General features: G+C 39.7%; 1 protein-coding gene across 3 annotated transcripts in view; it reads left to right on the top strand.

The window, feature by feature from the left end:
• Positions 1-24,344, top strand: part of LOC140201385 (aftiphilin-like) — a 97,453-nt gene extending 73,109 nt beyond the window's left edge. For 2 of the 3 annotated variants that reach the window (XM_072265419.1, XM_072265420.1), the window contains exons 7-9: positions 5,991-6,051; positions 19,490-19,613; positions 23,344-24,344. In XM_072265419.1, coding sequence (XP_072121520.1) covers positions 5,991-6,051; positions 19,490-19,613; positions 23,344-23,488 — 330 coding nt within the window. In that variant the 3' untranslated portion in view covers positions 23,489-24,344. Of the gene's footprint in view, positions 1-5,990; positions 6,052-19,489; positions 19,614-23,343 lie in introns of those variants that run through there. The other variant, XM_072265421.1, reaches the window with a different exon arrangement.
• Positions 24,345-25,994: the final 1,650 nt, after the last annotated feature.

Consider the following 25,994-nt stretch of genomic DNA (forward strand, 5'->3'; position numbering starts at 1 on the left):
GGATACAGCAGGTCTGCTGCATCAGTGATCTGTTTGTTGTTCAGAGCTGCCATCCAGGGTGCCAAAGGAGCCAGCGGATGAGTCAGAGGAGGAGAAGCCGGCATTCGTTGGGGTGGGGGTGAGGGCCGGAGCTCGGCTGGTGGGGGTGGGGGGGGGGGTGACGCTTGGCCGGAAGGAGCTGACTTGGGTGCAGACCATGCTGCTGCCTGCTACTCAAAGGCTCCATAGTTGTTGCGTCAAAGCAGCGTGCAGTGTAACCGTGAGTGACTGTCTTGGATGTTTCTCTTGTGATTGCAAGGCCCTATTGGACACTGATAATGTGAGATGTCTCAGGCCTTGTTCCCTTGTTTGGTGGTGAGACAGGTGATGAGGCGGCAGCATGGCCTCTATTGTAGCGAGGAACAGGCCTCGTGGGCTTGCCGCCTGTTGCTGCAGTCCAGGTGAGATGACACTGGAGGCAGTGTAGTGTGTAGTCTGTACTCAGTTGGGAAGTGGCCTCTCCTGTTAGTGCTGCCCTCCAGTGTTTGACTGGCAGAAGGGCAGGCTGAATTGCCGGGAGCTGTATCATCAATTTGCATGTCGCTCAAGAACTTGGACTATACATGTGTTTTCTTGCATAATGTGTGTGTTTTTCTTTCTCTCTTGCTATTTTAAACATATGTTATACACCTGGGCCCCAGAGGAACGCTGTCACATTCAACTGTATCCATGTATGGTCTGAATTATAATTTTATTTGATAATGTGAGAAATATGATTTATTTTGGAAGGAAGAATTTTCAGTTTGTTTTAAAGGAGGAAGACTATAGAAATCTACAGCACAAAGGATTTTTGGTTATTTGAGGATTGGTGTGTAAAAGTATGGAAAATGAACTTGAGGAAAGTTGCATCAACCATGATGTTATTACGTGGCTGAACAAGCTTGAGAGACATTGCGTTTATTCCAGTTATTGTTTTTAGGTTTTGTTTACTGAAGGGACAGTACTGTAGTTGTTTTAGATATTAACTTGCAAAGCTTGTTCTTGGATCTTTTGCCTCAATCCTATCGTACAGCATTTTGGTATCTGAAACCCAAAAACAGCACTTACTGATATTTGATTAGAAGAGACAGTAAAACTATAAATGCTCCAAGCTACTTTGATCAGCAATTTTGAGACTGTCACATTTACCTGGAGAACATGCTGTATAAATATTTTGGGGGATATTTTGGCAGAAGACATTTTAACTTCATGGACATCAGTTGCTTTAATTGCAAGATGATAGCAATTTGGGTGCATTTTTGATTCAAAAGGATGCTTAAAAAGGATGATTTTTAAATGCTCTAAACAGAACTCAGACTGGTTCAAGGTAAGAAGCTGAGGGTGGTGGTTGTAGGTCATTGCTTGTAATGGCGACTGATGACTAATGGTGTGCGACAGAGGTGGTGTTGGGGCCCTCGTTATTCATGATTTATCAGAAATGTTTTGTTATTGTCTTATGACATGAAATTTGTTTTGTGACAGCTGTACAGTGCAAAGACACAATGACTATAAATTACAAAAGCAGTACAGGCCAAGCAATAACAAGGAGGTGGTCATCGACCTTGATGGCAAGGGGGAAGAACCTGCTTTAAAATTTGATCATTTATCACATATAACTGACATGGATGTGAATGCACAAGGTAAGTTTATGGCTGCCATGAAATTAGGTGCTATTGATAGTGAAACAAGATACCTTAGATTGTGCTGAGGTGGGGGTGTGGAAAAGTGCTTGATCAGTTAGGGCAGTGGGCCAAGAGCATCATTTTCTGATACAGATTTATTTATCACATACTTATTGAAACATACAGTGAGATGTCTTCTTTCACTATCAATAGCAGCTAATTTTGTGTCAGCCACAAACCTACCTACAAAAGGTAATGGATGTAGCCCAGTCATCACGGGTAAAGCCCTCCACAACATTGAGCATGTCTACATGCAGGAAAGCAGCATCCATCATCAAGGGCCCCCACCTTCCAGGCCACGCCCTTTTTTGCTGCTGCCATCAGGAAGGAGGTACAGGAGCCCCAGGACCCACACCACCAGGTTCGGGAACTGTTATTACCCCTCAACCATCAGGCTCTTGAACCAAAGCGGATAACCTCACTCACCCCAACACTGAATTGAGCACAACCAATGGACTCACTTTCAAGGCCTCTTCATCTCTTGTTCTCGATATTGCTTATTTATTTATTTATATATTTTTTCTTTTCATATTTACGCAATTTGTTGTCTTTTATACATCAGTTGTTCATCTTGTTGAGTGTGGTCTTTCTATGATTCTGTTGTGTTTCTTTGTATTTATTGTGAATGTCTGCAAGAAAGTGAACTTTGGTTGTACAGTATATGGTGACATACGTACTTTGATAAATTTACTTTGAACTTTGATCATGGTTTGGCCTTTGGGCCTCACGGGTGGATCTTGATTGGTGGCCTCAGCCTCCAGACTCACGTGGACCTCCAATCTTGGTGCCCTGGAGGGTGTGAGGTGGATGGTAACTGTCCCTCATGACTCTTGCCCATACAAACTTCCGACTCAGGATTTGGCAACCTGGGAATCACTGTTCTCCTCAGTACCTGATGACCTGACACAACCCCACCTCCAGATTGCTGACCTTTGAACATGATGCATTCCAATGCAGGCTCCTGACTCTGACTCTTCATTTTCCCTCATCCCTGTCCCTATGTTCCAACTTGACCCATAACTCTCCACAATGTCCCCCGATCCATCCCTACAACCTTAAAAAGTAAGTAAGCCATATCAGATATCACATCTCAGCGCCAACTTGACTTGAGCAGTGGCTCCTCGGCCTGACAGTTCACTTACTGCCCCTGACCACTTAATTCATCCTCATCCCTATCCTTAAACCCTAATCTGACCCCTAACTCCCCACACTGTCCCTAAAACCATTCCTGTGAACCTAAAAAAACAGCCAAGTCTGAGTTAAAGCATCGAATGTCACAGCTTGCCACCATGTTGACAGGGGAGTCAGACCCGTGTAGGGCATGTCTTACAAATGGTAGTATGCCAGGAAGTGCATTGAAATAGAGGGACCTTAGTGCATTGTTCAGTGAAGGCAGCATCACATGTAGACAAGGTGGGTAAGAAAGGCATTTAGCATGTTGGTCTTCAGTCAGGCAGTTGAGCAGAAGATGTGACTTGTGTTGAAATTGTTTAAGTCATCAGTGAGGCCCACTTGGAGAATTGTGTAGAGTTTTGGTTATCTTGTTAAGGAAAGACTGCAGAAAATTTGCGAGGATTTGGGCAGGATTAGAGGGCCTGATTTAGAAGGAGAGGTTGACATGCTAGGACTTTATTCCTTGAAATGGAGGAGACTGAGTGGCAATCTTATGGAAATATTTAAAATTATGAGGGGCATAAATAAAGTGGGTAGTAAGTCATTTTCCCCAGGGTAGGGGAGTCCAGCACTAGAGGACATTGGGTAGGGTGAGAGGAGAAAGGTGTAAAATGGACCTGAGGGTCAAGATTTTTTCCAGGTACAAAAATATAATTTAAGAGGCACTTGGGTAGATGCTGAAAGGAATGTGGGCGGAACATGGGAAATTGGGACTGTTTGGATGGTCAGCATGGACTAGTTGGAGTGAAGGGCATGTATCTGTGCTATATTGCTATGAAGTTTCGGCATAAAATTCCCAATAAAACTTGTTAGCTAGCTTGGCAAATAACTTGATGTTTAAAAGGATCTTGCATCCAAATCCAGTAATGTTCAACTCTATATTTAACTATTGAATGGTGGTGATATTTCAGAGAACCTGCCCCTTTTCATTAGTGTTTTAGTGAATTTGAGGTTGACTTTAAAATATAACACTAAAAGAAATGAATTTTGTTCTTTCAATTCATTTTTTCGGTTTGCTTCAGTATGTTATTTGAATTGAAAGGATCCCAATTCTGCTGGAGGATGCATTGCTACTTTTCAAATTTTAAGTGATCCCCATTTTTTATAATGGGAATTATGTTTAGATAGATCGACACCTGTTCCAAGTAAGGGACCTAGATTTAAAACCCTGATGTCGGTTCTTTGTGGGAATGGGACCTGCTCTCAGGGCCTCACTACCGGCCGCTTTTTGATATCTCAAGGATGCGGCCTGGAAGATTAGCGTGCCTTCAGGTTGCTGGTTTCTCATGGCTTTGGAGATGGGCCGATTCAAGGCCGGTACCCCTGATTGAGGCATCATGGGAGAACACAGAACATCTGGAACAGAGGGTTAACAGCAGGAGACCTGAGCTCTCTGGGCGCAGAGCTGAGAAAAAAACAATACAACAGACTTTTCACATCATAAATCAGCAAGTTGTTATGTCTCCCCTCTCACCGTGAAGTGGGGACATCTCTTTTTCCCCTATTAGAGAGAGAGAGCGCTTGTGGTATGCCGAATTACCAGGTGAACGAGTAGTCTGGAGTACTGCAAGTCTGTGTCTTCATTGATGCTTTGCGTCGATGCTTTTTTTTGCTGGTGGGGGGGGTCATTGCCTTGCTGCTGCTTGTGCATGGAAGGGGGGAGCTGGGGTGGCGCTTTGGGGTTCTAATACTTAACTGTCATTCATTCTTTGGGGCACTCCTCTGTTTTTGTGAATGTTAGCGAAGAAAAAAGAATTTCAGGATGTATATTGTATACATTTCTCTGACATTAAATGTACCTATTGAAAATTAATAAGCCTTCAATTTGATCCAGTGTACACATGATTTAAAATTCCTTCTGACTGAATAGAAGTATCACTGCCATTGTGATTGTTGACTCCATATTATTTGTGAGTGAGGCTGCTTCATTTTTTGATATGGTTTATTGGACTATCTAAATGCAGCAAAGCGCAAAGACTGGTCAAGTACACTGAGTGCTTCATGCAACAAAGCCAATTAGTCATTACTGTGGCACAAGAATACTTGCTGAAATGTTTGACATTTAAAGAAAAGCAAACCAGACAGTTGAAAATAGTGTATTGTTTCCTTCATGTGCTCTTCCTGCCCTCAAAAGGTCAGTCAGGTTTCAAGATGGGTTTGTCTAAAATGTTCGCCTCTGGGTGTCAGTAAAACTTTGTAGTCTGTAAGATTTGAAGTAAGAGTAAAGATCCACCAAGGGCACCAATCTGTTTATAACAAAGGAAACATGCTGCCCTACATGGAGATGTCTTCTGTTCAGTTTGGTGAAACTAATTAATGGGTGGATAAGAAATCGTGTCTTTTCCCCACTCTTAAGTTGTATTCCATCCCCCAGCTCTGAATGAAACTTCTATTGTGCCCCACTTCGCTGTTTTTCTAATAACCAGCATCATGTTCCATTAATCATACTGAAGTCAAAAGATTTTGTTTTAATTTCGCTGTACTGAAGGAAGGCTGAAAGACTCTTGAGACTGATTTTCAATATTACTTCATAACTTCACTGCATTACTACTTAAATGGAGGAGCAATTGGTAATACTAGTTCTTTGCCACTGCTTCAATGTGTTCCTTTAGAAATTCTGGTGCTTAATTACAAAGAAAGTAATTTTCTGTTTCTTGTATCTCGGCCAACTGAGCATGATTTAAGTATTGATCTTGGCACCATTTCGGCCATTTGGTTTTTAGACTGTTGTAACTGAGTCCAATTCCATCTAAAATCATACATGTATGTGCACTTCCAGCAAATTTTACTGCATTAATGAGGAATAGGGATGTAGGTGATTTTTTTGTTTGTCAGCACAGGTCCTGACCCCAATGAAAATTAACTCGCCACACATTCTCTTGATCTGTTTTGTCAGGCTCACTTATTCATCTGATGTGTTCACTTTAATCCTTCACTGCTTTATTGAGCAGTTATGGTTTAGTTTAATATAAGCTTTGAGAATCAAAAATACTAGCTAATTATTGTAGAGGTAAGAGATGCTTAATAAACTGTTTTGAAATTATTTTGCACCTGAAGATATTTTTCTACCATTGAATTTGAGTTCCAGTGTAATGTAATGTTTTCCTCTCTCCTTAGGATCAAGTCCCGCCTGTCCAGTTTGACTGGAGTAGCAGTGGCCTTACTAATCCTCTTGATGGTACGTCCCTGCATTGAACCTCTAGCACCAGAGCTAGAGTTAAGAATTCTACCAAGTTCAGACAGATTTCTCTCTGCTGATTTATTTCCTTCTTTCCATCCTTTCTCATTGTGGAAATCCAGGCTTTCTTTTAGCCTTGCTGATTTATGCTGGTCTTAATTATATAAGCAAGCAACACAAAAGTAAATAAGAATAGGTGAGCATTAGAAAGGCTATAAGTGCACTTTTAAGTCTATTGGCTGCCTTTCACAATATTTTTCTATTCAAATTACTCAAATTACAAGATATTAAGTGCTAAATTGCAAATTTAAAACAGGTGATTTTATAATTCCATTAATGATTAAAAATTTAAGTTATGATGTATTGTTTCTAGTTATTGGCTGAAGTTTTGAACTGCTTTAATAGTCTGAACATCAAAGCCAGTGCATTTTTGAGATCAACCTGGACAAGCTCAGTTACTTGAACATAAACAAGTATAATGAAATGTTTTGCCATTATACTTAGCATTTTTATATTTTAGAGAATACAGTATCACCTTTGAAATTGGTGTGTCACAATTTAGATCTTTACTCTGATTGTTTTAATTCCCCAGCGATCTAAAAGATTTACTCTAACAAATAAACTATGGTCACTAGCTTGCTGAAATATTGCTGTTTCACTATTAGATAATGCTCTACACTCCAGTTACCTAGCATATTTGCATTTACTGTATCAGTATTGTGTGTGTGTACACGCACACACGCAACTCAACTTTGGATATGAAGTTCAGCTGAAATCTCAGTTCAGTTTTCATTACATTTTTAGTACACTAAATTTCACATGTCTGCAACCAGCTTTGTGATCACAAAAGTTTTCTAAGATTATGTAAATAAAACCATAAATTAAAATTTTTATTTTCAGGGTTAAAATAGAATGGATTTGTGCCTTTCTGAAGTACTTTGAGGGCTAGTGTGCATAAACCTACCAGCAAATTCCTTGACTTAACCTAGAAAGAAAGTCTGGATGAGCCCTGCATTGTTTTGATGTCCATTAACTACTCCAGTCAAATCTACCTGCCTGGTTTACTATTGATTTGTTCAGCTTGTAAATTATTCATAAGCCATGAAGTGTAAAGCAGAAAATAATTTTAAATGAATCATCTTTATCAAAGGCATTAAGTTTACATTTTTAATCTTGAATTGTAAATAAATTTAAGGGCTTAACTAGAATTAGAATTTTCAATATTATCTTAGATTATGTGTTTGCAGTATATAGTAATAGTAATGTGTGTGTTGAAGTTTCTTTAATCCCCTATTTTGCACATTATCCCCACTCTGGCTTACATTATCATGACTATCTATCAACGTGGTTACTGAATCTCAAGCTAATGGAGGTTCCACTGTTCTGAGCCTTGATTTCTTTGGATTTCCTGTGGATAGCATGAGCTCTGGCAACAGTACAGCAGAATGTTTTAACTGCAGCCTGTCAAACTTGTAATGTTGTGGCCACATGACTTTCCCTGTGAGATAAGCCATGTCAGTTGGCACTGAATCACCTAAAAGAAATTGTATTTTAAAGTATTTATTTTATATGCTTCACAATGTTCTTGAGGAATTTTTTTTATGCAGAAGGTGTGTTATTCTTTATTTTGTATATGGCTGTGTTACAGTAGTTTCCTGCAGCTGAGGTCCAATTGTTAAGAAAATTTACATCATGTAGACTTAATTAAATTAGACTAATTCAACTTTCAAATTTTTCAATATGTTTCCATAACATTGTGGTGGCTAAGTCAGATGTTAGTTGGCTGGATTGAAGATTTGGCCTTTTCTTAGAAGTATTGCAATCTCTTTGATGTTTTGTCTATTGTTAGCAGGAAATACCAGGATTGTAATGCTTTGCTGAGGTAGTCATTTGGGTTGTGCAAATTAATTCGAGAACCAAATGGTTGAAGGGAAGTAGCTGTTCTTGAATCTGCTTGTGTGGGACTTCAGGCTTCTGTACTTCTTGCCCAATGGTACCTATACATAGGGGAAAAAATAGCATGGGCGGATGTTGTGGACTTTTGATGTTTTTTGCCTTGCAACACCTCATGTAGATACTTCCAGTGGTGGTGAAGGATATGTCAGAGATGTATTGGGCTGAATCCAATTATATTCCTGCACATGCGAAATGCGGTACCAAACCATGATATGAGTCAGGGTGCTTCCAGTGGTACATCTGCAGAAGGTACCCCTGTATGAATTCTTTCTATATCGAGTCATAGAGAAGTACAGCACAGAAGCAGACCCTGTGGCTCATCAAGTTCATTCTAAAACCATTTAAGCTGTCTATTCTCATCAACCTGTACCGGGACCATTGCCCTCCATATCCCTACTATCCATGTACCTATTCAAACTTCTCTTAAACATTATAGTCGAGCCTGCATGCACCACTTGTGCTAGCAGTTCATTCCACACTCACGACTCCCTGAAATTCTCCTCATGTTCCCTTTCTGACCTTTCACCCTTAACCTATGACCTCTGGTCTTAGTCCCACCCAACCTCTGGAAAAAACCTGCTTACATTTACTTTGTCTATACCCCTTATAGTTCATACCTCTATCAAATCTGCTCTCAATCCTCTACATTCTAAAGAATGCAGACCTTCCTTATGACTCAGGTCCTCCAGATTCGACAATATACTTGTAAATTTTCTTTGTGCCTTTTTAACCTTACTTACATCTTTTCTGTAGGCAGGTGACCAAAACTCCACACAGTATTCCAAATTGCTCCTTGCCAAAGTCTAAAACAACAACATAACATCCCATCTCCCTTACAAAATACCTTGTTTTATGAAGGTCAATGTGCCAAAAGCTATCTACCTGTGACACCACCTTCAATGAACTATATACAGATATTCCCAAACCCCTGTGTTCTACCACAATCTTCAGTGCTCTACCGTTCACTGTATAAGACCTATCCGGGTTGTTCCTGCCAAAGTGCAATACCTCGCACATGTCTGCATTAAATTTCATCTGCCATTTTTCAGCACATTTTTCCAGCTGATACAGATCCCTATGCAAGCCATGATAACCTTCCTCACTGCCGCTACACTCCCAATCTTTGAGTCATCTGCAAATTTGCTGATCCAGTTAGCCACATTATCATCCAGATCATTGATAGAGATGACAAACAACAATGGGCCCAGCCCCGATCCGTGCGACACTCTACTAGTCACAGGCCTCCAGTCAGACAGGCAACCTTCTGCTACCACTCTCTGCCTTCTCCCACAAAGCCATCGTCAAATCAAATTTCCTACCGCATCCTGAATGCCGAGTGACTGAACCATCTTGACCAGCCTCCCATGCAGGACCTTGTCAAATGCTATACTGAAGTCCATGTAGACAACATCAACTGCCTTTCCTTCATCCACTTTTCTGGTAACTTCCTGAGAAACTCTGTAAGATTGGTTAGAGGTGATCTACCTCTCATGAAGCCATGCTGACTATCCTTAATGAGTCCATGTCTATCCAAATACTTGTATATCCAGTCCCTTAGAATACTTTCCAATAACATTCCCACAACTAACGTCAGACTCATCGGCATATAATTTCCTAGTTTATGTTTAAATGACTATGGCTTGTTGTCTTTTTTTTTTGCAAACAAACATCAAATAGATTTGACAACACAAGGTTTTTGTTCAATAAGAAGTTTATTGGTGATGATTGGAGGCCAGGTGTTACCACACGCATGTTTATACACAGATGGTTGTTGGTATAGGTTGACTTGCACACAGGGTTGGGTTCAATGGCTTTTTCCACCGCTGCTTCCACCCCTCACTCCTGCTCCTTCCCTGTTCATAACTTCCCCAAGGCCATCAAGAGCCATCAGTTCTGCTGAGAGCCAAGAATGGTTGAGTTTGTCAAGAATAAATTGTTATTGTTTGTTGGAAGAAGATAACATAAGAAATAGGAGCAGGAGTATGCCATCTGGACCATGCACTCATCTCCACCTATCTTCCTTTTCCCCATCACCCTTAATTTCCCTACTATGCAAAAATCTATCCAGCCTATTCTTAAGTATATTTACTGAAGTAGCCACCACTGCTTCATTGGGCAAAGAATTCCAGATTCACCACTCTTTAGGAAAAGCAGTTCCTCCTCATCTCCGCCTTAAATTTAGACCGCCGAATCTTGAGGCTATGTCCCCTAGGTCTAGTCTCACTTGTTAGTGGAAACAACATTCCTACCTCTTTCTTATAATTTTATGTGTTTCTATAAGATCTCCTCTCATTCTTCTGAATTCCAGTGAGTACAGTCCCAGGTGACTCAATCTCTCCCCTCATCTCTGGAATCAACCTGGTGAACCTCCTCTGCACTGCCTCTAAAGCCAGTATATCAGACCAGTTCGAATTTATCAATTGATAATCTGTTTTGACTCTGCCCTGCAGTACTGTCCTATAGTACCCTACAGTCATAGACCAACAAATTATTAAGGTGATATTTAAAGGAAATAAGGTAGCCCTGGAAGGAGATGGTACCTTTGCTAAAGTTGTAATATTTGGCAGAAAGTAACTGCAGACTCTGTTTCTGAGCTCTGTCTCTCACACCTGTGAACCAGCCAACCTATCAGCAGACATCAAACATAACGAAGTTGGTCAAGAGATGATTCATCTGATTACATTAACTACTGTGGTGTTTTCTGGATAGGTTTGTGTGACAGACATTGCCAGGGCTCTCTGCTACTGTCCTTTAGTAGACCAAGAACTCTTCCCCATTTTGAATTTTATCCATTTATGAGGCAATTGACATGATCTCAACAATGAGACAAGCCAAAAGCTGTGCAGGGAGCATAACGACCACTCTACATGCTTTTTTTTTTAAAAACGGATTTATCTCAGAATAATTGTGCAAGCTATTTCTGATTAGCCGATCTGCAGAAACATGTCACCATTCTGTATATACATTTTCCATACTGGCCTCATCAGTTACCCAAGAACTAACTGGACTAGACTGTAATGGATGCATGCCATCCTCAGTCCTGGAGGACAGACTGAGAAGAATTGTACTGGACCAGGTTGGCTGCGAGCATTGATCATTCTAGAGTTTCTGCCTTCTGTAAAGCTGGATGCATAGAGTCCAGATCCATAGTTTTGCCTCTATCTAGTGCATTCAGTTTTATCTTGATTTGAGCTCTTTCATGGCTGGAGATTAACAGGAGGATGGAGAAAAAAATCAAAGATCTCAAACACTATTGACTATGCCTCTGTGCTGCTTCTCTGCTCTTACAAACCTGTATTTAATCTGGTCCTGCTGCTGTAGAGTTTGCATATTCTTGCACTGCATATGCTTCACTTTTCTCTCCTGTCCCAAAGTTGTGCAGATTGGTATTGGCTGCTCTATATCACTCTTAAGTACCTGGGTGCAATGAAATAGATTTGGTGTAAATTGGTACTTGATTAGTGTGGACCTCGTAGGATGAAGAGCTTGTTTCTGTGTTAAATAACTCTGAATTTATGACGTGTAACAATGCCATCAAATTGTGAAATCTTATTTATGGGAATACTGATAATAGCAGAGCAACATCTAAATGAAAGTAAGCATGTTTAATCTGTGGCAGAAACTACAGGTGATCCATGGCCTAGATCCACCACCTTTCCGAAGGAAAATTTCTTTCTGGACTGAAGAGCTGCCTGGGACAATGATGATAACCACGGATGGGTTTGAACCTTCAATGATGTAAACCCATGGTTTAATGTTGAGGACAGTGACTTTCCTGTCTGGATCAGAGATGGAAATTGTCTGCAGCAAACAGTTCTGAAAGAACTTGTGTTGAGGATTGCCTGTTGCTTCAAGTTGCTTGATGACATTATTCACAGTTTCTGTTGATTAATTATGAAGAGACCAATGCTGTTAATTATGCTAGCTAGAATTAGTTTTTCAGGGGTAGCCAAATGCAGGAGATATTTCCATTTGTTAGATGGGTGTTGCTCTTGTGATTGTGTTATTTGGCAAAGGAATTGATGATAGCATCATAGTCAGAGCCCATAACTTTGGTTATATGTAATGTGCTTAACATTACTGTGCAGTAATCCATATTGTGTACTAATCCAAAATGGCTGAAAATGGGATATGGCCAAATTAAATTAAGTTCCAAGTGTTGGGAATCCAAATTTCTCTCCAATAATGATGCCTGTTCTCTCTGATATGTAGCAATGTTATAGCCATCTGTTTAAATAAAGCTGATGACACTCTGAAAATTATTAAACTGCCATAAACATGCAATTGGTCAGATAGCATCTGTGTGTTTAAAAAAAAAACACACAAAAAGCAAAGTTAACTTTTCAAGTCAAAGACTTGGTCAGACTTCAAGTGTTAACTACAGTATTTCTCTTTGCACAGTTACTGTTTCACCTGAGTTTCCAGCGTTCCGTTTTGATATCACCAACTTTATTCTACATTCTTAGGAGAATTTCAATGCATGGTAGTTTGGTCGGAAGTCATGTGTCACATGTATATGCTTGCTGCAACTTAGAATTGAATATTTCTCCTTGCATGTTGTTTTTCTGAAATGTCCACACAGTTTAATCTTTTGATACACGGTTCCACTGCTAAACGTTGGCATATTAGTTTGAATGTGAATTTCCTGCTTTACGTAGCTGGGATTAGATTAGATTAGATTATGAGGACACACAGTCCTCTTTTATTGTCATTTAGTAATGCATGCATTAAGAAATGATACAATATTTCTCCGGTGTGATATCACAGAAACACAGGATAGACCACGACTGAAAAACTAACAAAAACCACATAATTATAACATGTAGTTACAACAGTGCAACAATACCATAACTTGATGAAGAACAGGCCATGGCACAGTAAAAATAGTATGGCTCTTAAGGTGACTTGAGAGAAGTTCCAATGCTTTATTTTAAAACATTTCTTCAATGTCAGTTTTTAACCTGGCTTGGATTAACAGATTATAAAAATCAGGTGATTAATTCAATGAGCTAACAATTATTTTGTTTATATAAATGTAAAGCAGAAGTGCTACATTTGTGTAACAACTGCCCATTTTAATGAAATCTGTGCAATGTTTCTTTTATTACTTTCAGTATATCTGAAATGCACACATTTAAACTAATGTGCATACAGAAAATATTGATGCAAATAGTATCTTGACTAAAAATAAAGCTTAAATGTGGGATTTTCAAGTGGTGGGATCTGTATTTAAAAGGAGTTTTGTAGGTTCTTGTTCTGGTGAATTTAGTTTGGTGTTGTATAACTGAGGTAAATTAATGTCTTTTAACAATAGTCGTAATGTTGCATCATTGCTGTGAAGTTTTTCTGAACACTACTGTGGTAACCTCGATCTAGGTACTTGACAATAAGCAGGGCGGTTGGGGTGGTCATGTTGAAGAAAGTAAACCTCATGTTGCATTGTAAACTGAAACTGGCTCTTCACTCAACCCTAGGACATCTAGGCAGTGAAGATGCATACATCAGGATGGTGTTCATTAACCATGGTTCTGCATTCAATATTGTCATCCCCTCAAAACTAATCGATAAGTTTCAAGAATAGCTGAATACCTCTTTATGCAACTGGATCCTCTATTTTCTCACCTGCAGACCCTGGTCAGTTCAGATGGGCAACATCTCCAAAATCACCAGCAAAGCAAAATTGTGTGCTTAGCCTCCTGTTTTACTCACTTTATACTTATCAGTGTAAGGCTCAGCACAACTCCAATACCGTATTTAAGTTTGTTGATGACACCACTGCCATTGGCTGAATCAGAGGTGGTGATGAATCAGCATATTGAAAATCTGGCTCAGTGGTGCCACAATAACAACCTCCCACTCAATGTCAGTAAGACCAAGGAGCTGATCTTTGACTACATGAAGAGGAATCTGGAGGTCCATGAGCCAGTCCTCATCGGAGGACAAGAGGTGGAGAGGGTCAGCAACTGTAAATTTCTTGGCATTATCATTTTGGAGGGCATGTAATGGGTCCAGCACATAAGTGCCATTATGAAGAAAGTACAGCAGCTCCTCTGCTTGGAGGTTGGGGAAGATTCGGTATGTCATCTAAAACTTCGACAAACTTCTGTAAATCTGCGTTGGAGAACATGCTAACCGGTTATGTCATGGACTAGTATGGAAACACCAGTGCTCTTGAATGGAAAAGCGTAAAAAAAAGTAGTGGATACAGCCCAGTCCATCGTGGTTAGAGCCCTCAACACCATTGAGCACATTTATAAGGAGCGCTGTCGCAGGAGTCAGCATCCATAATCAAGGACCTCCACCATCCAGGCCATGTTCTCTTCTCGCTACTGCCATCAGGAAGGAGATGCAGCAGCCTCAGGAATCATTATTACCCCTCAACTGTCAAGCTCTTGAACAGAGGGGATAACTTCACATCTTCATTCACCCCAACACTGAAATGTTCCCACAACCTATGGACTCACTTTCAAGGACTTTTCATCTCATGTTCTCAATATTTATTAAGTTATACATCAATTACATGTGGCACTGGTTACTTTCACAATCTCTTTTTAAACTGTTGAAAAGTGAAAGTTCCTAACAAAGCTTGCTATTATTCTCAGTTTCCAGTTGGCCCCCACTGTGTTGGGCTTTCTTGGGCCATTTTTTTTTTTCAGAGCAGTTTAGTCAGCTACATTGTTGTGGGTCCAGAATCCCAGAGGGGCTACGTAAGAATGGCTTATTTCCTTCCATACAAGATGTTAGTGAATTTTATCATATGGTCACTTTTACTGAAACATTGTTATGTAAAAAAAAAACTTCTAGATTATTCATTCAACTGAATTTAGTTTCCCTAGCTGCTGTTTGTCTCTGGGTTGGTTGTCCTTTAAGTTAAGTCACTTGGTTTGGTTGTTAAAATTTTTGGTTAGCACACAAGTCATCCTGCATCATCACATCTCTCCTAGGCAGAAATTTTGCAGCAAACAGGAGTTTCAAGATGTGCTGCCCAACCTCTTCTAAAGAAGCAGAAAGAAACTGGAAAGATTGAGGACCTGAAATGCAGTGGTCAACCATGGAAACTGAATGTAGGAGACGAGAGATAAATCAAACTGATGTCCCTTCTAAATCAGAAGTCCAGACCTGCTATCATCTATGAACTCAGAGACCACTGGAAGCCAAATACACCCCTCTACGGTCCAGAGAAGTCTTGTCAAGTGGTCTTCATGGAAGAGTTGCAGCCAAAAATTCATTCCTTTGTAGTGGAAACAAAGCCGAGAGACTCGCTTCAATATGTTGGAGGAACTCAGCAAACAAGACAGCATCTATGGAAAAGAGTACAGTTGACGTTTCAGGCCTAGGCCCTTCAGCAGGTTCTGCTAAAGTGTCTCGGCCTGAAACGTTAACTGTACCCTTTTCCATAGATGCTGCCTGGCCTGCTGAGCTCCTCCAGCATTTTGTGTGTGTTGCTTCGACATCCTGCGTCTGTAGATTTTTCTCTTGCAAGTAACTCACCTACACACAAAACCTGAGAATGGGTGATGAACAATGGCAGCAAGGGCTCTGGACTGGTGAGTCAAAATTTTAAATATCCGGCTCAACCAGGAGGTAGTTTGTGCATAGAAGAGCTAGAGAGCACTACATGGATGAGTGGCTGCAGTCAACAGTGAAGCATGGTGGAGGTTTGGGCTGCATTTCTGCAAATGGAGTTGGTGATCTGGTCAGAATTAATGGAATCGTCATTGAGAAGTACAAACAGTTTCTTGTCCATTATGCAATACCATCAGGGAGGTGTCTGGTCGGCCCCAACTTCTTTCTTCAGCAGGGCAGTGACCCCAAACACATGACCCAAGATCATAAAGAGTTATGGTCAGTGAAAAGAAGAACAAGGAGTTTTGCAACAGATGGTATGGCCTCCACAGAACCCTGATCCTGAGGCTGTCTGGAAGTACCTGGGGGGGGGGGGCAGGGAGAGAGAGAAAAAGAGAAGCAAGCGAGGCAAAGTCAGCAGAACAACTGTGCCAAGTTCTCTAAAATGCTTGGAACAACCTGCCAGTTGATTTTCTTATAAAACTGCACAAATGTGTACCTTAAAGAATTGATGCAGTTTTAAAGGCAAAGCGTGGTCACACCAAATTTTGATTTAGTTTTTTTACTGTTCACTGCTTTTTGATATTTAGAAACTTTTCATTTCATTAGCTTTGAAAGCATCTGCACTAAACAGAATATTATTTTTACCTCTGCCTAATATTTTTGCATGGGTGGCGGAGTAGAGAAACGTCTCTACCAAAGGAAGTGTAAGGCGCCTTCCTTCCACTAACCTGCAGGTCATCCTTGTGGAAGATGTAGCACCAGTTTAGCGCACCAGTTTAGCTCACCAGTCAGGGTCTCATTAAGTTATAGGAGCAGGTGGTGGATGGTTGTATGAGCAGCTGCTGCATATCACAATTCCTGGTTGTGCAGTCACCTGTCTTGTAAAGACACTGCCCAGAAGAAGGGAATAGCAAACCATTTCTGTAGAAAATTTGTCAAGGACAATCATAGTCATAGGCAACGATTGTCTATGTCATGCATCTTAATGGAAACTATTGGAAACATGATTATATACATGGTAAGTTTAAAACATTTCTATTATACTCAATCTATTATATCAAGCAGTAAGATATTTCTGCCTATGACCTGGCTTGAAATGGCTTACTCTGTATTAGGATAAAACCTGCAATTGCACTAATTTCACAAATCAATAATGTTAGCAGACTAATTGGGAGTGTAAGCACCACTGAGTTTGCACATATTGTAGAATATAGAGCACTACAGCTCAGGAACTAGCCTTTCAGTCCATGATCTTGTGCTGAGCTAATTAAATTAATAATCAGATGCCCAACTAAGCAAGTCCCTTCTGCCTTTATCATGTCCATACATTCCATTTTCTGCACATTCACATGCCCGATAGTCTCTTGAACGCCTCTGAATTTGCTGCCACCGCCACCCCAAGCAGCACGTTATAGACACCCATCGCTCTACAAGAAAGTCCTACGTAACCCCTTTGAACTTAATCACCTTACCTTAAATGCATGCCCTTTGGTATTAGACATTTCAACCCTGGGAAAAAGTTGCTACATGTGTACTGTCTATGCTGCTCATAAGTTTATAAACGTCTTTCTGATGTCCCTTCAGGCTCTGACATGAGAAAACAGCCCAAGTTTGTCCAAATTCTCCCTATAGCACATGCCCTCTATTCATAAAGGCAGCATCCTGGTAAATGTTTCTCTCAAAGCCTCAGTGTGCTTCCTGGAATGGGGTTACCAGAGCTGAATTCTATATTCCAGATGCGGCCTAACTATTGCAACATACCTTGACAACTCTTGAACTCAATTCCTTGATTAATAAATGCAAGCATGCCATGTGCCTTTGCCACCTTTAAAGAAACTACTTGTACAAGGTTTCTTCTAGATTGGAATCTTAAAAGATGGTGTTTGTGTTCTCTGCTTTCTTCTGGAAGCATTTTAACCGTTTGGAAAGCATTCACCAGTGTTGCTGGTAATGCTGTTATGATCCTGCTGTACACTTGAGGTTTATTTTCTGTCCAATTCGTATTTGGCACCTTTGTAGTGAGATTTTTTTTGTGAAGTACTTGCATCTTGGATATTCAGGAATGTATATTTTTCAAGATACCTGCATATCCAGAAGGAAACAATTTTATATTTTCAAAAATGATCTGAAATATTAAAACACCTCAGCAGTTCTATGGGTTCAAGTCCTTAAGTATTGCTTCTTATAGTTAAACAGATTAAACCATAGAGGGTTCCTATTGACCTAAATTAGTCAATGCCAGAATTTGTTCCATTCACTTAGTGAATTCTGTGGATCCCAAACAGAACTGCTGCCTTTTCAGCACTCACCTTTGTTTTCTGACTTTTCTATGTTTATCAAGTATTTCACATGGGAAGGTGCAGTGAGATATGGTGTAACAGCTGTGATCTGCAGTTGTTTCCACCGTGGGTCAAAGTAGAGCTACTAGGACTTGATGTTTCGATCCCTGTGGTAAATGGGCACTCTTGATGTTGGCAGTGGGCTTGGAGTGGTGACGAGGAGGGAGGGTAGGTACTTCATCGTGGTCATCAGGTGGGCACCCTCCTTTGACGTTTCGCTGATAAGCCCACAACGTCTCCAGAGGGCTCAAAGGTGCTACCTGGCCTCCCAGATACACCTCCCTCAGTTCCATACCCTCCTGTCTTCATCTTGCAGCCCAGTTGTTGTCTTTCCTTTTAATTCAAATCCAATTGCTGCTCTCTTCTGCTGCATTTGACAAGGACTTGATTGCTTGTTGAAGGGAGTAACCCCTCACCCCCATCTTCTTCAATAGACTGGTCGCAGATGTAGCAACGAATCCCCTGCATCCCACTTCTACAGGGAAAATCTTGGTCCTCCAGACATTCCTGGCAGCTTCAGTTACCAGTTCAGAATACTTGGTCTTTTTCCTCTCATAAGCAGCTTTGACACCGTCTTCCCATGGTACTGTCAATTCCACAACATATGCTAGCTTGGCTGTTGTGGACCACAGGACCATGTCTGGCCGGAGTATTGTAGCCGCAATGTCTGGGAGAAACACAAGCTTTTTTTCCAAGTCCACGTCCATTTTCCAATCCCGAGCAACCTGCAGATTGCTTACATCTTTTGATGTTATATGGCACTCTGGAGGTTGGCCTGCTGGCACAAATCCTGTGATGTGGACATTTCCTGCTGGTGTTTGTGGGAGAGCATTTGTGGTGATTCGCCTCTGTTCCAAGATTGATGTCAGCTGTCTAAGAACTTGGTTATGCCACCAAGTGTACCGCCCCTGGGTGAGGCTCGTGGTGCATCCTGCCTTAATGATGCAGGTGCTTGACAAAGAAACTAAGTGGGGTCTTCTCCCCACCACTGGTTCAGGTTCTGGGGTGTATATAACAATCCTATTTTTTTTTCTTAACAATTTTCTTTGACAAATGTATTTCTCTACCGCATGCACTTTGTTATTCACTACTCGGTTTAGATTACCAATTTGCTGACAAAATCTAGATGTAAAAATTAACCAATATATGCATTTTCTATATTGCCACAGCATTGAGAATGATAAAATGTGAATTATTCATCAAGCTTCAGTAGTAAGAGCGGTAACTTATTCTTAAAATTTGGAAGTTGAATATAACTATTACAATTATATTGAAAAGATACAAATTGCATATACCCTTCTGGATGAAGAAGGGTAAATACTTGTCATTCTAAACTTGTAATCTCAATATTGTGTTCAGTGTGCAACTTTAATAGAATATTTTGTTATTCATACTAAAATGTCAGCATTTGATGACTTGCGATGGATATGCAAGATTGGAAATTTACTCTGCATTTTGTGCTTTTATGTAAATCAGATGTTTACAGAAATTAGAGCCTTGGATTTCAAATTTTATTTATATTATATAGCTATGCTCTGTACAACTCTCTGATTTTGGCACTTGTATTTCTTTAGGTGTTGATCCAGAATTGTACGAATTGACTACTTCTAAACTGGAAGGCTGTAATACTGTCAATCGGATGACTGATGCATTTGCTCGGTTAATGTCCACAGCAGAGAGAACAAGCACATCGAGCAGGTAAAAAAAAAATTCTTTTAAAATCCTATGCAACTGGCAGCTTGGACTGCAGTTAAATAATTAAATGTACTTACACAGTAATGATCAATGTACAAGTCTATTCATCATTTAATGGAATCCTAAAGTATTTTGTAAACCTGTCATGTTTTATACAAAAGATGAAAAATATTAAATGAATGGAATGAAATTGCAGGGTTGGAATCCTGCAAATTTAGTGCCACCATTCAAGAAAGGAGAGGGACAGCATGAAGAAAATTGTAGGCTACATAGACTAATCTTTATCATTGGGAAAAATACTGGGATCCATTATTAAGCATGTAATGCAGGACAAAAAAAAATCCTTGAGACAATTGAATAGACCTAGTAAAATATTATGAAGGCGAAATCATGCTTGACAGACTTGTTATAATTCTTTGAGGAGGTAAGAAACAGTGGATAAATGTGATAAATTGGTGTACAGGGTTGGGGTGTGATATATTGGCATGTAGAAGGAATTGGCTAACAAAGAAAAGCCAGGATATGTGGGTCATTTTCATATTCTCAGTCTGTAACGTGGGATGCCTTTGAGGTCACTACTGGAGTTTCATATTGTTGTATTTATATTACAAAGTAATAACAGCACACAATAAACTTGCTGATGAGAGGAAGGTAATTAACAAATGGGAGGAGGCAGAGAGACATGGTGGGTAAGTAAGTGGATGGGGAGTTGCCAAATGCCCTACATTGTAGGCAATAAAATTATTTTACTTGGAAGGAATAACGAGAAAGCTAATTACATAAAGGAAGTAAGGCTTCAAAATGTTGCAGTAGAAAGGGATCTTGAAGATCTTGATGCATGAAACACAGGGTTGTCATCCAGTTTATAGACCTATAACAAAATGACACTAATGCTGTTCCCTTTGCACCAACACGCACTCAAATCACCACTCCAATTTATAACATACAAATAGGGATCTCCCGTTAATCAAACAATTGATCCCCCTCCTCCCTGTCCCTGGCATGGGGATCTTCCTTATGATAGATAATCTGTGCAGTACTCACAGCTTTATCACCAAAGCCCAGCATTCTTATTCTCTAATCAGTTTAAACTGTGATTCAGTCTCATTGGCTCTGTTCCAATAAGTAGCTAAATGGAGAAAGAATGACTTCAAACGAGTGAGGTTTGGAGAGATCTAGATGTTCTAATACATCTAATTAATCACAGTAAGTTAGCATGCAGGTCTAAAAAGTAGTTAAAGGAAGTGACACACTGGCTGTTATTGCAAAAGAGTTGGTGTTTAAGAACAGGAGATTTTGTCTCAGTTGTACACACTGTGAGTGAGGCTACACCTGGAATGTTGCAATGTTTAATCCCCAGATTTATGAAATGGTAGAATAGCAACTGGAGACTGTACGAAGGAGATTCATCAGATATTTCCTGGAATAAGTGGTCCTATGAAGAGAGCTAGCAGTTTGGTTTGTCTTCCATAGTTTAAGAATGAGGACTGACCTTATTCAAACATATTAGACCCCCTAGGGACTTGACAAGGTAGATGCTAAGGTATTTTCACTCAGAGAACAGTTATGAACAAGGAGTCACTTGCAAGGGGCTGGTTAACAAAACTGAGATGTGAAGGAATTTCTTCTCCTAGAAAGTAGGGAGTCCCTAGAATTCTCTCCCCTGGTGTATTTAAGGTGAAGGTTGGTAAATGTTTGAAAGATAAATGAATTGTGGGTTATACGGAACTTGGCACATAAGAGTTTAATCCAGCATAAATTGGCCATGATGATAGTGAATGGTGGGCAGGATTGTGGAGTTGTGGAGCTCCTGCTATTTTCTTGCATAAATTGCAAATTTGATTTAGTATTGTCACAAAAACCAAGGTACAGTGAAAAACAGGACTGTGGAAGTAGACAAACCCTCACATGTCTTTACTCCGCCGTGTGGTTGCAGGAATGGAGAATGTCATTTGTGAGGTGGTTTTGCAACCTCCATTTTGTGAACTGGCCTTGCTCAGGAATAGCTGGATCAAAACTATTAAAAGTGGACATGATAAGCCCCCTACCAAGAATCTACTAGAGACCATTTCCAAATAAGTTTGTGCTTTTTGGCAAGATAGAAGATGCAGGCTTATGTCTGTGACCTGAAGTAGCCTGAGCCTAACATCTGACTGATCTGGCTACACTAATTTGAACTGAGTCTGATTCAGGGAGAACAAGGAAAGACCTGAAGCTCAAGTCCCTGGGAGAAGAGTGATACAGTAGTGCTACTTGTGCTAAATCTCTCCAAATTTCACTCTTCTAAAGTGATTCTCTCTTCATTTAGATACTCATTGGTATTTGGAAAAAATGAGAGGTGATCTCACTGAAGGATAGCCCTCTGGTGGATTGATAGGGTGGGCTCTGAGATGATGTTTCCCCTGCTAGGGTATCTGGAACTAGATGCAAATTCAGAATAAGGAATCTCCTATTTAAAATAAGGCAAGGAGGGGCTTCTCTGAACTTCTTTGCTTCGGGGAGCTGTGGAGGAATCATTGAATTGATTCAAGACAGACTGATAGTCACAAGGTGTTGACGGATAGGGGGAGACTGGAGAAGGTGGTGTTGAGGCCAGGATTGGATCAACCATTATTGAATGGCAAAGTAACAGTTTCTTCCCCCAAGCCATCAGACTCCTCAATACCCAGAGCCTGGACTGAGACCAACCTACTGCCCTCTACTATGCCTATTGTCTTGTTTATTATTTATTGTAATGCCTGCACTGTTTCATGCATTTTATGCAGTCCTGGGTAGGTCTGTAGTCTAGTGTAGTTTTGGTGTTGTTTTTATGGTAGTTCAGTGTAGTTTTTGTATTGTTTCATGTAGCACCATGGTCCTGAAAATTGTCTTGTGTTTACTATGTACTGTACCAGCAGTTATGGTCGAAATGACAATAAAAAGTGACTTGACTGGTGGGACTATTCCAGCTTCTTGCATGGACAACATATTATACCTTCTAAAATTCTCCTTTTTAAAAAAAAAATCATCTATTCTTATGAGCTAGATTTTGCATTTGTTATGAGACTGAATTCACTGAAATAGATCTGATGTCTATATTTTTGCAATTAAACATAGGAATTAAGAACTTAGTGTCTGTAATATGTTAAAAGAGTGTCATATCCTAATATTTTGCTTTTGCGAAAATGATGAATAATTAAACTTAATACTTCCTTGGCTCCATGAATATTCATAATTGTATAGGCTCAGCCTGGTTGCTGCCATGACTAGTGTTGGATGCCAGGGATTTCTACTGCTGACACCAGATTGTAAATAAAATTAGAACTTCTAAATACTTGTGGGCAGCAGCAAATGCTAGAATTTTGCTGACCATAAGATCTAAGCAAATATCTCCTTGGTTTGTGTTAAATTGTATTTGTTAATGTTCCCATGAAATATCTGGGACTTTTACCATGTTGGAGATGCTATAATAAATACATCATTGATACCTTAACATATTCATTAACCTTTAAGATTAACAATAATGATTCTAAGATAAACTTGACTTCAATAAAAGTTAGGAGTGCTTGTCCTCTTAAAAAAAATTTATTGAAACAATCAGAATAAAGGCTCAGTGTTGCATGTCTTATGATCATTGCAATTGAACTGAATTGACTTACATCCTTCATATACGTGAATAGAAATCTTTGTTATGTCTTTGTCTAAATGTGCAATTGCACAACAGATTTAAAGTAATTTTTTCTCTGCTTCATAGGAAACCAAAAAAGGAGGAAATTCTTAGTAATGAAGCTGCCCAGGTGATAGCAAGCCTTCCCGATCTGTCATTCATGCACGCCAAGGTGCTGATGTTTCCAACCACATTAACACCTTTGGTAAGCTCTCATGAAAAAGCAGACTGAGCGGTGGATCATAGTTTTAATTTATGAACATTTTAAAATATGACTTCTTTCAGCTTTCTCAAAATTAAAACTAATCAGTTATCTGGATGATTTATTGGTCAGCAGTTCAGGAGTGTTCTAGTATGGATCATACAATAGTGTTGTATATTTATTTATATTGGTCATTTAAGGATGTTTATATTAAGAAAATCTGTAAATATCAGGTGGAAGGATCTGCAGATTATTTTTCTTTTGCTTTGTTGGGTTGTATAAATTTGTTTTGTTAGCTAATTTAGCAATGACTTTCATAAAATATTGGAAATCTGAATATTCAGATTCTGTTTAACACTGAAATCCTGGTGAATCTTTCAATGTTATGTTTTGTTTCTTACTGATTCAAAAAAAATTCTCTAGGATATTTCAAAGCCCCTTTGATAAAATATTGACTTCTACCATTGTGTACCCTATTTTCATCAAGCACTGGTCTGCCTGAATCCAATGGAACTATTGAAGCAATTTCTAAAATTGTAAGTGCAGGCAGTAACTGAGCACATTTCAGAATAAGATACTGTAATTCTCAAGCCTGAGCTTGTTGGGGAATGAGGGACCAAGATTTTGCTCTGGTTATTTGTTTTATTTTGCCACTAATGCATATTTTATTGAGGATTTGCACAGTGTAAAGATATGGTGGACATAATCATAGTTTGCAATGATTGGGCTGTATGTACAGTAATAACTATGGATTGTAAATGGTGAAATTCCTATGGAAAAAATGATTCATTGAAGAACCTGAATAGGTTGATGTGCATGCCCAGGTTCTTTTATAACTGTAGTATGTATATTTACTTTTAGAATACAGAAAAATAAAACATGATTTGAAGCATCCCTGTTCCATGCCTTTCTTTGACGCAGAAGCAGCATCACTGGGTGACAAACCAATGTTATGAACAGCATTTAGGTAACAGCCCTGGTGGGATTGGACATACATTCATATCAAAGGAGAATTTATAAAACTATCCATTGTTCAAAAGACAATACATTAAAAACCCACATTGTTTTAGTCATGGGTGTCTTAAGAAATAAAAAAGTATTGATCTAGCTTTGCAAGTCATTTGTTTAGATGTAAATGCAGCAATTTAACTTGGGCCATGTAATTATTTCATTAATGTTGATGTGACTTTTTTATGATTCAAGTTGATAGGCCTTCCCATTTTGCTGCTGGCTAACCCTTAAACCATGCCTCCAGGCATGACTGTTCCCACTCTCCTTTCCTCAGCATCTTTCATACTGCTGTTATTCTATGTTGCATCAGCTTTCATTCATCCATCATCCAATGTTTGTATAATGAGACACATTAAATGTCAATTTTATAGATATCTCCAGTGATTAAACATCGCAGAGAAGAGGCATAGATAGCAACCCAAGTACTAAAGGAAGGGGGATGACGTTTAAAGAGGATGTGTGACAAGTTTTTAAGCCTGGAATCAGCTGCCAGGCGTAATAATGGGAGCAGATATACTGGTGATTTTAGATTGACACCTGGATATGCAGGGAATGGAGGAGTGTGGATCATCTGGAAGATTAAGATGCAAGGGATCACTGGTGAATTAGCTTTTTGGATTCAGAACACAGGGTAGTAGTCAAAGGGATTTATTCTAGCTGGAAGTCTGCGATTAGTGGTATTCTGCAGGGATCCATACTGGGACCTCTGCAGTTTGTGATGTATCTGGATGGGTTAGTAAGTTTTCAAATGATATGAAGATTGGTGATGTAGAGAGTGTACAAGACTGGCAAAGAATGCAATGGGATATAGATCAGTTGCAGATAACGGCAGAGAAATGGCAGATGGAGTTTATCCCAGCCAGATGTAAAATGTTCCTCTTGGTAGGTCAAATGTAAATAGACAGTACACTATTAATGACGACCCTTAACAGAGAGATCTTGGGAACATTGAGTTCAAAACTCAGTAAGGTATTGCAGCTTTGTAAATCTCTAGTATCTGGAGTATTGTGTGCAAATCTGTTTGCCCATATTGGAAGGATTTCGAGGTTGCAGAAGATGTTGCCTGGATAAGAGGGCAAGAGGTTGGACAAACCTGGGTTGTTTTTTCTAGAGTGGTTGGAGGCTGATGGGAGATCTGTTAGAAATGTGTAATCTTATGAGAGGCACAGAGTAGACAGACAGTGTCTTTTTATCCCAGGATTGAAATGTCTTAATATCAGAGGCCATGCACTGAAGTGAGAGTGGGTATGTTCAAAGATGTGACGGGCAAGTGTTGCCTGGAATTACGGAGTTAGGAATATTGATCACTTATTACCAAAATTAAGTAGGGCTTAGATTTCTGGAGAGTCTTTCAGTCCTATAACATTACAAAACACTCCACAGTATACACTGGGGAATCTGGTTGTCAGATGAAGCACAGCTCTGAGTTAAACCTACCACTAAATATATCTTCCCCTCCCCACCCCTACGCTTTCTGCAGGGATCACTCCCTCAGTGATTCCCTTGTCCAGTCATCCTTCCCCAC

The sequence above is a fragment of the Mobula birostris genome, chromosome 8 (assembly GCF_030028105.1).
Source record: "Mobula birostris isolate sMobBir1 chromosome 8, sMobBir1.hap1, whole genome shotgun sequence".
Taxonomy (NCBI): domain Eukaryota; kingdom Metazoa; phylum Chordata; class Chondrichthyes; order Myliobatiformes; family Myliobatidae; genus Mobula; species Mobula birostris.